The sequence below is a fragment of the Lutjanus erythropterus genome, chromosome 1 (genome assembly GCF_056507025.1).
Source record: "Lutjanus erythropterus isolate fLutEry1 chromosome 1, fLutEry1.hap2, whole genome shotgun sequence".
NCBI lineage: Eukaryota > Metazoa > Chordata > Actinopteri > Lutjaniformes > Lutjanidae > Lutjanus > Lutjanus erythropterus.
The window spans coordinates 19,302,695-19,316,248 of NC_139317.1; the positions used below are offsets into that span (position 1 = coordinate 19,302,695).

The window sequence follows — 13,554 nt, forward strand, 5'->3', positions numbered from 1 at the left end:
TTTGCTGATCAAACTAATCTAAAATCTAATCTAAAATCTTTAGGGCGGCCCGTCATGTTGGGGTGGTGAAATTGTGTTTACTACTGAGGAGAGTAGAGAGCTGCAGGACTGAGCCCTAAAGCACAGAAATGAGTTGGTGTATTAGAACACTGGTTCCCTCATCTTTAAGTCGATGTTTTCTTTGAATTGTTTCTTTGTTATTTGCCTGACATAAGGTTTGTAGTTTTGGCATGTTTTGGTCGATGACAAAATAACTCAGTAAATACCCAACTTGTGAATTTTGAAGCTTTTACATGTCTTAAAGCAAGGCGGTTTCTAATAATTGCCCAGGTGAGACTACTGAGATGGTTGGGGATGTTAAATGCCATCACGCTGAATGCAAGTGACATAGTGGTGGTGATGCTGAAGGAACTGTGGTATAGTCTGTTTATAGCTTGACATTAGCTTTTTACTTCTGTTGATTGCATATATGTACGAATCATAAACTTTTGTTTGCCACCAAGCTTAATTTATGCACTAATTCAAAATGCAAAAACCTCATTGGCTTTTTGTTAGGGGAACCAGAGTGAGGCTAACTTCAAGGTGGTCTATAAAAATATGTCGCCCCTGCAGCACTCTGTTGGGTGAGAGCGTTGTTTCCAGTAAAATGCACCCATGAGAAAATGTAAGGGGTGTAAGTTTGTTAGCAGCTGTACTTGCTGCTGTTCTAGCAGCTACCTTGCATTTCCAAAATCCCCGAATGATCGGTAGGCAGCAAGGTCTCTGTTTGTCAATTCTGGGCTACTGTACTAGTCTTGTAATATCAGATAAACCGGACACTGGCGCTAGATGGGGCCTTTCACAGGTTTTGTTGCCACCATAGGTCCTACATGCTTGAAAAGGGAGGGAAACTGCAGGTCCACAGCTCGTCCACAGCTACTAAATGTTACGCACTGATCCTTTAAACCTCTCTGCCTTGTAAAGTTATGTTGGTAAAAATGAACTATGGTTTCAGTGCTTCAGAATTTAACAGCTCCGACCTAAACTGGAGGGCATCTGATATTTTTCACAATGACTGCCTGATATAACCTGTTCTGTTTTTTTATGTTTAATATTTAATGTTTAACAGTGATGTGTAAACATTTTTGCCTGGTAACATCTCTTCAGCTTGATACTGACAGGATGTTGAAGTCTTCAAGGTTGCCTTTTGTATGTGTGCATAATAGGAGAAAAACACTACTTGACTGGCCTTCAGGAGGTGGCATCGTATAATAGTCAATTCATAATTTCACCTTCAGTGAGCAAACAGGTTTTTTTTTTTTTTTGTATTGATTGAAGGACTTACTGCCTGTTGAAACACTCTTTCTATAGACTGCTTGTTTGCCTTTCAATGTTCTTGTCAAGTCAAAACCAAAATAAATAAGAAATATTTACTTGGTTTTATCTCAGTCATCATGCTATCACTTTACAGAACTAAATTAAGTCACATGTTTCTGCCACAAAGTAAATTAAATCCAAAACATGCAATTAACAAGCCACAGGGATGTTTTACATTTCTTAGGCGCTACCCTCTCAAAACACTAGATGGAGCTCTTCTCCTAGAAATATTGACATGCATTGTACTAGAATGAATGGAACGGAAAACCTTTATTGTCCTTTGACAAGGTTCAACAAATTAACACATAGTGCCTGAGAAAATGATTATATTGATGTTGAGGAATATTGTTTTTGCGTTCAGATTACATTTGTGTGGCTTTGTAAGTCATTGTCTTCACATGTTAACATTTGGAGCCCCTTTCTGACAGTCCTACAGTGAGATAAAACAGCCAGATGAGTTCAGTAAACTTAACTTGGTCTGTCATGATAATCACTGTGCTGTGCTGGTTATTTTTAAATTTAACCCGCAAAAACCCCCATTAAAATCACAAGAAACAAGGTAAAAATCATTTAAACAACAAACTAAAGCTATTATTATTATTTTTAGATTAAATTAGAATTTACAGACACACTTAGCTGCATTGATAAGCAGCCTATAAAACTGCTATTGCAATAAGAGCCTGTAGAGCCAGTGTGAGCAGGGGGCCCATCGCGCTGAGAGAGTTGGCGGCGCCGGTGGTGTAACCATAGCTCGTCCTGCACGAGTTCTGCACCTCATCATATGGAATAGGCACATCGTCTGGACGGATGGTACTCAGCCTGTCACGGACCTGAGACACAAAAAATAAAGACTGTCAGGCAGACAGAAAGGCACTCTGACAGGCGTGTGTATGTTCACTCACCCGCTACCAAAGAACGTGTTTACATTCATGACTCCAGTCAGCATTTAAGCATAGCAGTATTGTGATTTCAAGGATAAGATAGTGGTACTACACATGTTTTATGACTATGAAAAACAGCCTTGCACAGTTGGACATACTGAATGCATGTCCACCAACATCTGTACGTAAACAACAGTATGACTGGATAAAAGAGGATTCAGATAACCATTCTGATGGGAAGTGTTTCTTTACACTTTGGTGAATCTCCATGGAAACTCATCCTGAATTAGCTACTAGAAGTGGTGGAAGATTTATTCTGATACTGTCAAATACTGTAATATGAAAATACTTCCATACAAGTTTGAGTACACTGAAAATGTTACTTGTGTAAAAATACAGAATTATGAAAGCTCTGAGAGGCAAGTGGGAAAAAAAAAACTGGTGGTCCATTTTCTTAGGCTGATCTAAATTGTTCTCTCTCTCCTTATGACTTAAAAACAGGTGAAAATGGTGTTGCCAGAAATTTTTTTTTAAGTGTTTGTTGTGACTCATTTCGACCTCAAGAGACTTAAGTACAGCTTGTCACAACTGTATGGTCTGAATAGACCTAAAAGCATTCATGTTTTCTTTCAGATCAGATTTAATTTCTTGGCTCAGATTAAAATACATTTCTAGCCAAAATAAAGACATGACAGTAATGTTAAAAAAAACTTGCTTACACATAATGTAGACCTACATTGTGTTTAGAGTGAACCTGGAAGAAACCCTAACCCTAACCCTAACCCCGTTTCTAGACTTTCTTAAGCTAAGCTAACCAGCTGCTGGCCATAGCTTCATATTTAACGTACACACAGAGGGGCACTGATCTTTTTATCTGTCTCGTGGCACGAAAGCAGCAAAAGGGTATTTCCCAAAATGTCAGACTATCCCTTTAATAAGAGGCAGTGCCTGAAAAAGTTTGGAAAATGCTTAACTTTAACCGTTATGCTTGAATTTGATTATACTCCTTAAAATATGCTAGATTTCCATATGATCTGGTGTTTCATATGCATAATAACTCATGGCAACTAAAAATCTTGGCATATTTGAAATGAAATGATCTGGTCATATTTGTTATTAAGTCCTCTGTTGATCTCTTCGTCTGGAAATTAGCAAGCATTAAATAATAAGGATCAAAATACACAGTCAAGGTTAATATGAATAGCTGGTAAAATAGACAAAGTGACAATATACACTGATTGCTGTGGACTTGAAAAGTGCTACAATTTTACTCTTAAAAAGATGTATTCAGTACACAGTATTTTAAATTTTTACAAATCCGTCTCTGCACAACTGCCTCAAGTTTTCTGATGATCAGAGTCTTTCCATTATCTACAGTCCATCCCGTATGACATAAGAGCAGCATTAGACCTTTTCTGTATGTTAGCAGGCACATCTTTCAAACTTTACACGCTTAGTTTGTAACTCAGGCTGTCTGTTATAAATTTGTTAACACAGTGGAATTCCCCTTTGAGAACAAAGTCGAGAAGTGCATGGTGCTGTGTTACGTGTGTGTGTGTGACCGTTCCTCACCTCCTCAGTCTGTCTTAGGACACGGAGCAGGTTGTTTCCCAGAGCAGCTTTGACCTCCTCATCGGTCCATCCTCTCCTCAGCAGTTCAGCCACCACATTGGGCACCTTGGAAACATCCTCTAGACCCTCTGGTAGTCTGAGTGAGAGATTTTACCTCCTAAAGCTCAGTTTCTTTATATAAAATCACATTCAACTTTCCAGAAGCCTATGTTTAAAGGCACACTTCACCCCAAAATAGTAAATACTTATTTTTCCTCTTATCCTTTGTGCTGTTTATCCATCTCGATAGTTTTGGCATGAGTAGTTTTGGAGATATCAGCCATAGAGATCGACCTTTTCACAAATATAATGGAACTAGACAACACTCGGCTTGTGGTGCTCAGCGCCAGAAAATACATTTGAAAAACTCAACAGTAATGTCTTTTTCCGAAAATCATGACATGGTCACTGAAGATAATCCACAGACTGTGTTGTGAGCAGTTTGATGTTGGAACTGCACTCTTTCTTCTGGACTACACCTGCCAACTGTTATCACTGTGCACAGAGAACTTCTCATCTACTCATGGATGATAAGTTATAGTTCAGCAGATGTGGACGCCATTAGCATTTGCACCTTGCATTGCAAAGATGGGGAAACGTGTCTGCGACCTGGACTCGAGTCGCATTTAAGTCACACTACACAGAGACTTGAGACTTGACTTGTACTAGGACTCGTCCTCAAAAGACTTCAGGAAATAAGGAAAGGAAATAATGAGCTGGATGTCACCTTACAGATCTGGCGTGCACAGCCACAGACTACTATAAGCTGCAGCAACAAAACAAGGCTAGCACACCTGCAACTGCGGTGCTGTTTCTAACAACCTTTGTCAATAATAATTTCACACAAGGCCCAAACAAAACACTCGCTAAAAGCAATGTCTGTGGAGATAAAGGATGCTGGTTCCACCACATCAAACTTTATCAGGTAACTGAAACCATCTGATGAGCCACTTTGTAAGTTGATGTGAAAGTAAACGTTCGTGCCTATAGACTGTTAGCAAACATGTTTAGCTGAGCATCAGCTATCTAATGTTAGCTTGGTTGACTAGATTGGTGTTCGCTGGATATTTTGAAAAGATGAATGTTTGTTTGCACACTTGTTCGAGTGCTGCTTTGCTATTACTGTAAAATAATTTTATTTCCCCCTGCTTTGCACACAGGAATGACAGTGGCTTCTTGGTCTTCTCCTGCTCCTTCATTAGCTTTTATCTGAGGGATCTCTCCATTTTTATGGCTCAGGTGATTCGGTTGTGCGGTCTCCCTCCTGCCTATTGGTACACAGACAGCTGTGTTTTTTTTCCCTACTCTGCTCCACCTGGACTGTCACAGCCTATAACCTTTGTCTCCTCTTTCTCACAGCTGCAGGCTTAATTTGCTCCCAGTCTTCTTCCCCTCATGGAGATATTAGATTTTCTACTGTGTTCAGCCACAGGGACGCATATGAGCTTCTGTATTACACACGATGATGTGGCTGGGTAAAATTTCATACTGCATTGCAATAGCCTGTTTAAAGTGATCATATACTAATCAGTGCTGATACTGTATGCTAATAGATAAAGGAATGATGATAATACAGTACATGAATTGAATTCCTTAGAAATAGTTATGCAGTGTCCTAAGCAGACTGAATAACATGCAGCAGGTGACAGAACGCTCATTACAAGACTTGAGACATCACTTGGACTTGTGACCAAAGATTTAAGACTTGACTTGGAATTGCAAAAAAAGGACTTTTGAGCATCTGTGCTGCAGCATCATGAGCATGACTCCTCCATGAGAAGGTGCCCGCTTTTGTGCAGTGGTGGGGGTAGTTAGGCAAAAAACAAACAAAAAACAAAAAACAAAAACAATAGTTCCTTCATGAAAAAGTTCACAATGAGCCCTGTGGGTTATCTTGAGTAACAGGTCATGATTTCTGGAAAGAGGCATTGTTGACAAATGTTTCTGGCGTTTTTGAGCACCACAAGTATCATCTAGTTTCATAATATTTGAAAAAGAAAAAACTCATACAAAACAATTTAGATGGATAAATAGCCCTACAGGTGTATTTTTGGACGTTAGGTTGAAATATCCCCTACGTCAGCCTTTGAATGTTTTGTACTCACCTTGTAACTCCATCATAATCTCCACCAAAACCGATGATTTCCGCCCCACCTACTTTCTTTATATGTTCAAAGTGATCTGTAATGAGAGAAGTGCATATGAGAACAAAAACAGACACAGACATGATGATAAAAGATAATGGGAAATGTTAATATTTAACCAGGTTTATAACACCAGTTTACCAGCAACATCTGAGAGGTTAGCGGTCTTGCTGCAGGTCACATAGTCGTTGTAGAAGTTCACCATGACAATTCCCTTTTTCTCCCTCTGGAGAGATGGACAGGATGTTACATGACAGCAAAACACTTACTGACCTAGAAACCCTGATCTATAGGATGGAAGGAGACACTGTCATTTCTGCTTTGTTAGACAGGATACACTATAGTGACTGAAAGTACAGAACATGAACAGGCAAAGACATGACATGGGCCAAGAGATGCATTCAGCCTCACAGTAATAATAAAACACAGGAGGGTATTAACCTTGGTATTCTTATCTTATTATCTTATTTTATTATCGTGCCTATCACGTGTCTTCTAGTTTATCTCTTGCAGTGCTGCACAATACCTCTCTTGTCTATTTTATTGTCTGTAATCTTGATATTTCCATTATGCATGTCTAAGTTGAACTGGTCACAAGGTGATGACTTAACAATTTCAGCTAGCAGTAAAGACCATTTACAGGGGTGTGTTCTCTGAGATAATAAGCCGCAAAGGCAGGATGCATTAACAGCTTCAGTAGGATGATCTTTATATCGCCTATTGTTTCCTGATACTTTCTGCTGTTTCATGTCAAAGTTTTCAAATGTTACTGGTGGGTTTACCCCACTAACATTTGGTTACAAGTAAAGTTTTGAGGTATTTCTATTTTCTGACGCTTTATACCTGCACTATAAAATTATAAAATTAAACTTATATATTAAATAATTTGAGGCATAACATACCATATGCATAATGTTAAAAATGTACCAGTTATTCCTAACATTTTTTGGATTAGTAGGGCTGGAACTATCTATCTATCTGTCAGTCATTTTCTCAATTAATCAATTAGTTGTTTGGTCCATAAAATATCAGAAAATGGTGAAAAATGTTGATCAGAGTGATGTCCACAATGTCCCGTTTTGTCCACAACTGAGTTAACTATCATAGAGGACTAAATACTCACATTTGAGAGATTGAAATTAGAGAATATGAACATTTTTCTTTTTTAAAAAAATGACTCAAAACAATTAAACACTTATCACAATAGTTGGTGATTAATTCAGTGACCAAAAACGAATCAATCAATCAATTAATTGTCGTGGCTCTGGTGGTAGAACAGCAACTCCTGTGTTCTGCAAGGACAAATCACTGCTTTTGGAGTCTGGTTGTTTTGGACAGAGTGTAATTTAGCTCCAATAAAAATACTTTTATGTTGATAAAGGCTGGGCTAGGTAAAGCAGTGAAAATTTTCTGAATATAGCGCACACTTTAACCGATACAGAAGTTTTGTGGCTAAAATACATTTTGTTGCTAACACTGCCCACATCAGTACATTGCTTAGCATCCTACACAGGTGCTCCCGCTGATCTTATATACTTCACCACCTCTCTTTAGTGCACAGCCCTGTGATTTCTGTGCTGCTTTTTTCACTTCTGGGCCTTGAATCACACTTACGACACTCACCACTCTCTTGAGAACATCATCAGGGACGTTCCTCTTGTGTTTACAGATGCTGTAGGCGGAGGAGTGGCTGAAGATGACCGGAGCTTGAGACATGTCCAGTACCTGGTTCATCACTTTTTCAGTGACGTGAGCCAGGTCGATCAGCATCCCCAGACGGTTCATCTCCACTATAACTTGCTGTTACAGACAAGAACTCTGATTGTTATGTATTTTATGTATTTGTAAAATTTGCGAGTACTTCTTTCATTTCTGTCATCACTGTTAATAATTTACTTAATTCATGTGGGAATAGTAAGTATTGTTTCACTTAACTGTTCTAACATTAAAGTTTTTTTTCTCTTGATTAGCATAAAAAACACATTAAATCTACTCTGATTCAATACTGTAAGACATAAAACTTTGTCAGCTGTATTTACATACAGATATTTCTTAGAGTACTTTCTTATATTGATATTTTAGGGGCACTTCCTTGTTATTTTTATTGCTAAGGCACATTTCTAGTACAAAGTCATCATTTCAATTATGAGAGTACACATGTTGAGGGTAATGTTTAATCATGCCTGTAATAAACTTAAGTTGAACAGAACACATAAACCGATTTTTAAACACTAATCTGTAACTTATTACAGTGTGAAATATGCTCATCACTGCCAGTACACTGACCTTGCCAAATGAAGATAGGCCATCATGTTCAGATGGCTCTGATCCTTGATCTACACGCCAGTTATCCGCCCTGATAAGAAAAAAACAAAGTTAGTTGAAAAAGCCAAATTGAGCAGGGAAACTAGATTGGATTTCATAGATTTAACATCTCTAGCCTGCAAACTACATTTAAGAACTCTTTAAGAGTTTATTCCCAAGTAAATTAGATGATTCAAAGGCTACATACTGTACTTTGCGATGATATTACAAATAAAGGTTAAGTACATACTGTGAGCTCAGTCTGACCAAAAAACAACAACAGGCAGGTGAAGAAGCAGCTGTCAGTGAGAACTTGCTTTTTTTTTTTTTTTTTTACAAGGTTTCTGTTTCATTATTACTGTAAATTTATCCAGCTCAAGTCGTCAGTGTAGCTGTGTAACTTAGTGATTTAGAAAAACATTTCAGAACCAAACCAGCTCTTCCAGAGAATCTGACACTACTCTGTATAGACCACACAAGGCTCGCTGGAATTCCCCGTACTCTCCACAACACAATCTGAACTGACCATGAAATCTGATGGGAAAACACTACACAGTTACAACTGAACCTCACTGAAAGCTCAGGTAATACAGGGAGGAAGAAAAGCTTTTATTCTTCCTAAATGTTATGTCTAAATACTAACTGAGACTGTATTTTCTGTCCTTTCTGTATTAAAATAAAATGTCAATAAATTAGGCATTTTAGCAAGGGAGAAAAAGAGTTTAACACTTGGTGCAGTTTAATGACAGAGTGAAACTGGGCGTTTATGTCAAATAATAACTAATAGCTCTTCACCTTTTGAATGTGTTTGTGTTTATGACATAAATGCATATATGTGCATGTATCTGTGTGCTCAAATCTGAGGTATTGGTCAATCAACAGAAAATTGCAAGTATTTTAATAAATGATTAATCACTTTAAGAGACTGTATCATAAATAGCAGACAGAGCATCTATGATGTCACTCATACATTTCTGAGGAGCTGTTCTGAAGCTAGAGTTTTTGGCACTTAGGCGTTGACTTAGCCCTATTAAAAAATTGTTCATTTAAAGTTTGCTCATCCGACTACAACAATAAAATGCTGTTAGCACATTAAGTTTTTTTGAAGTGAGTTTGTATGAGGTACTTATCCAAAGTCAGCATATTATCTACAGTAAGCTGTGCCACAATTCGGAGAAGCAGCAGGAGTTCCAGAGTAGGAACGTAAGCGATGCACTACTGTGGACAGTGTCAGCAGCAAAATGTATTTCACCTAAATAAATCAATATCAGTTTAAGTGTACATTATAATTAGAATATTTTCACTGCTTTAACTTGTTTATCCAACAGGAAGTCGCTGTTATATAAGCAAATTATCACTGTGTGCAAAGCAACTAGACTCCTTGAGGAAAACGGAGCTGTTGGTCTTGACAGATATCAATACAGATATAAATATCAGTTAAACTGACTTTTTTAAGGTGTGCCTTTTTTTAGGTAGCTGAAATACAGTGTGCTGCTGACCCTGTCCACAGCGGTACATTGTTTAGCTTCCAACACTAGTACCCTTGCTGCCTATGCAAAAAGGGGCATTTCTGTATCTAATGTACTGACTATGAATGAGTACCTCATACAGCCACATCTAACATGATTTGTCCCTTCAATGCATAAGTAATGATAATCTAATTTTCCTGATTACGCTTTGACTTTTATGCAAGTAACATTTTCAATACATGGGACACAAATCACCTCTCAACACATGCACAGACACACACACACATTCATACACTTGTATGGCTGCTGTAGGGTCACACGTGTGTATATTTCTCTTTGTGTGTTTTAATGGTATGAATCTGCTGTTTAGCCGGCTCTTACCAGGGAGTGTTGCAGGAGTGTGTGAGTGTGAGGTAGCGGACCCCCAGGTGGTACATGGTGCGCAGAGTTCCCAGACTGCTGTCAATGGAGTGACCCCCCTCCACCCCGATCAGACTGGCTGTCTTGTTCATGTTGAAGGCCTTCATGATGTCTGTGCAGCACAGACAAGAGAGATGATTCAGCCAGGAAGCAGAGGCAGGTATGAGGAGAGTCAAGATGACACTTAAATGTCTTCGATTACTAACACAGTCTCACCGTCACTACTTGTGGCAAACATGAAGATGTCTGGGTATTTCTGACACATCCTGTGAACCACATCTATCTGCTCCAGTGTTTGTCGGACAGCATCTTTGTACTGAGTGTCACAGGGAACGTAGGCTGACCAGAACTGAAAGAGAAACAGACGATGTGTGAATTAGCAGCAGCACCACTGTTTATCCAAGGAAAGTTTAAAGAGCTGTTGCTATGTTCCTAATTAGAACTATGTCCCTTTTTACTGGATGATTTTACGCATGCTTTGTTTACATAACCAGCAGTGTGAGACACATTATTGCTTTACGCTTTTATTACTTTTGACGCTTTAAGAGACACCTGGAAAATGGCTTCTTAAAAACAGTTAAAACACATAAACACATAAAATGAGACCTAAGAGATGCAGAATAAATCAATATAAAGATTTTATGTGGGGCTTAAATGCCTGATACAATTGCGACTTTCTAAATGAAGGTCCACCTGAGTAATCTACTGTGTTCACTGTTAAAAACTGAAGCCTTTTACAGCAGCAGGCAGGAAGTTCTTTTTCTCAGTGAGGTCCATCATGTATAATTGACAGTGAGGAGTTAATGTGCTGAAAGCAAAATAAAACAGAGATGAATGTAGACATAATCCTGAATCTGATGAACACATGTTGCAGGGATGCACTAATCCAAATTTTCTCACCTTATCCCAATACCTCAACTCTGTACCGGCTGATACTGAGTACCAATCTGATACCAGTGCTCTTTCCCAGTGACTTAAGTCATTCTTAGGTAAGAAGTAAAATGAGACCAAGGATTGCTGTAAAACTAAAAACTGAGCTGGAGGCCAGTCCTGACTGAACATTTAGGCTAAAAGTAAAATGACCAGGTCACGTTTGGGGTCAGCTACAAATCCTTGAAGTACATTTCAACCATCTCTACAATGGAGACAGTGTTATCAAGTCGGCCCAGAAACAAACGCTGTAGGAGGACATGTTTATGCTTTACCATAGACCACAGACTGACACAGACGACGAAGCTGCTGCATGTGACACGTAAACGTGACTTTGATCACCTCAGGAAATGCACAGTTTACAATTCTCAGGTTAAATACTCTGCGGCAGGAGGACATCTTCAGAGCTGGGCGGCAGTTACACAGTAATTTACTTTGGTTTGTTCTTCTACTGTCCTTCATCAAGATTCAATAAATACTTCTGCAAGCCACCAAGGTCACCTGAAACTTCCTCAGTCATGAGTTAACCAGCTCAAGATTTACTTCACTATTAATAGTCTATGGTAAATTTTACTCGAGTACAAGTGCAGACATATTAGCAGCAAAATGTAAGTTTAAAAAGTAAAAGTACTCATAATATAGAACCTTATATTCATGTGCATATATCATAGTATTTCTATTATAGTGTATATGCATTCAAACGTGTTTTTTGAATGTTGTGTAGTTAAAAAAAATACTGTCACATGTCATAAGATCATATATTAGGTTAATAAAATCTTAATCTACAAATAATCTACAATAGCTCTCAGATAAATGTAGTGCGGTAAGAAGTACACTTTGTCACTCTAAAATATAGTGAAGTATAAATGATCATAAAATGGATATACTCAGAATTGTACTAAATTTCAGTACTTCACTTTTCCACACTGCCATATTTTTTTTCTGTATGAGGAAAGCATCCCTCAGATTAAAATAAAAACATGCTTACAGGTGGAGGATCAGTAAATGCTTGATTTAACATGTGGCTGACTGCATAGATAACTGTCACCCACAATTAATCTTTGCTAGCTAAAGGTTTAATTCAATTTTGTTTAAAAACTTGGAGAAAGTACATCCACTAAAAGTGTTGTGCAACTGACTGCTCTTGTCAAAGCCGTCTGACCAAAGGAATCTGGGTTTGTCATTTCACTGCTCTAAGAATCCTCTGGTTTTAGAGGAATACACCCTGTTAGATATGAAAATGGAATCTGAGCAATGATAAATCAGCTATTTCTGGTTAAACAAAAAAGATCTTTCACTTTAACAAAAATGTTTATCTGCGCTTTGTCAATAAACCAGTGTGGTTTTGTTGGCTGCCATTTTGAGTTAATTAAACAATTGTGGTCAGCAGGGTTTTCATATCACCTTTTAGTATCAGTTGATCTCGACTGGAAAGCCAAAAAAAAAAAAAAAAGGCAAGTCAAGTTAAGCCATAACGTGCAACGTCAGGTACAAAAATATGGCACAAGTTATGAGTGAAGAGTGAAAGAGTGAAAAGAGTGAGAATTAGGATGCTTGTACTAGCAAGGCACAAGTGCTTATGAACTGGTTAAAAACATCATTAGATCTAGATAGATGTTTTGTAGATTGTACAGAAAATAAAGACCTCGGAAGGATGGTTTCCTGTTTGATTTCCCAGTTCTTGGTGCATTCTGTTCTGTGTGTGTGTACCTGAGCTCCCAGCCGTCCCTGCTTGATCTTAGGGATGTTGGTGTGTGTCGTGTCAAGTGTGTCAAGATCCACCAGGTTGAGCTGATTATTGAACTGCTTTCTAAGTTGCCAGGGCAGGTCGTTATGGCTGAAAAGTCAGAGAGCATAAGGTCACACACAGTCTCACAGAGCCTCTTTCATCATAAACTGTGATTTTACAGCAGGAAGGAGAAAAGCTCTGCACAAGAAATTCCTTCCAGAAGAGAGCTTTCACCACAGATCATATAATGTTTAGTGTTTGGTCATATGGCAAACAGCAGAAGCGTGAGTAAAATGATCATGTAAGGCACATTGTTCTTCGTGGAAAAGACACTTACCCATCAATGAGTGGGGTCTCAGACATCAGTTTCAGAGCTCTGGTCATGAATGGATCCTCAGCCGCCTTGTTGGCAGAAGAACTGACCCACAGAGCCAAACATACAGCCGAGATAACCTTAGAGAACATTTCTTCAACTTTTACTCACTATACACACTCTGCTCTTCTTTTCTTTCCTCTGTTTGCCCGATCTCAAGGTTATACTACTTGACGTTTCTGACTTATCCTGATTTTTAACAGCTGCTGCTGATCTCCTTCTGCCTTATCAGTCGCCAGTGGTTTAGTTTTTAGTTTGTATTTACCTTATCTACAGATCCCATCGGTTCTCACTTGAGTTTGATGTCTGTTCTAATGGGACCCCTGAATGTCTTTGA

The 13,554-nt window shown here is 38.5% G+C and overlaps 1 protein-coding gene across 1 annotated transcript; it reads right to left on the bottom strand.

Moving 5' to 3' along the window:
• Positions 1-1,739: 1,739 nt before the first annotated feature.
• Positions 1,740-13,554, bottom strand: dpep1 (dipeptidase 1). The gene is made up of 10 exons (XM_084715938.1): positions 13,182-13,554; positions 12,826-12,952; positions 10,402-10,534; positions 10,147-10,297; positions 8,279-8,348; positions 7,616-7,792; positions 6,134-6,218; positions 5,954-6,029; positions 3,810-3,945; positions 1,740-2,186 (listed from the first exon to the last, which is right to left on the bottom strand). The coding sequence occupies exons 1-10, from the start codon at positions 13,307-13,309 to the stop codon at positions 2,010-2,012; spliced, it is 1,260 nt and encodes a 419-aa protein (XP_084572064.1). The 5' UTR covers positions 13,310-13,554; the 3' UTR covers positions 1,740-2,009.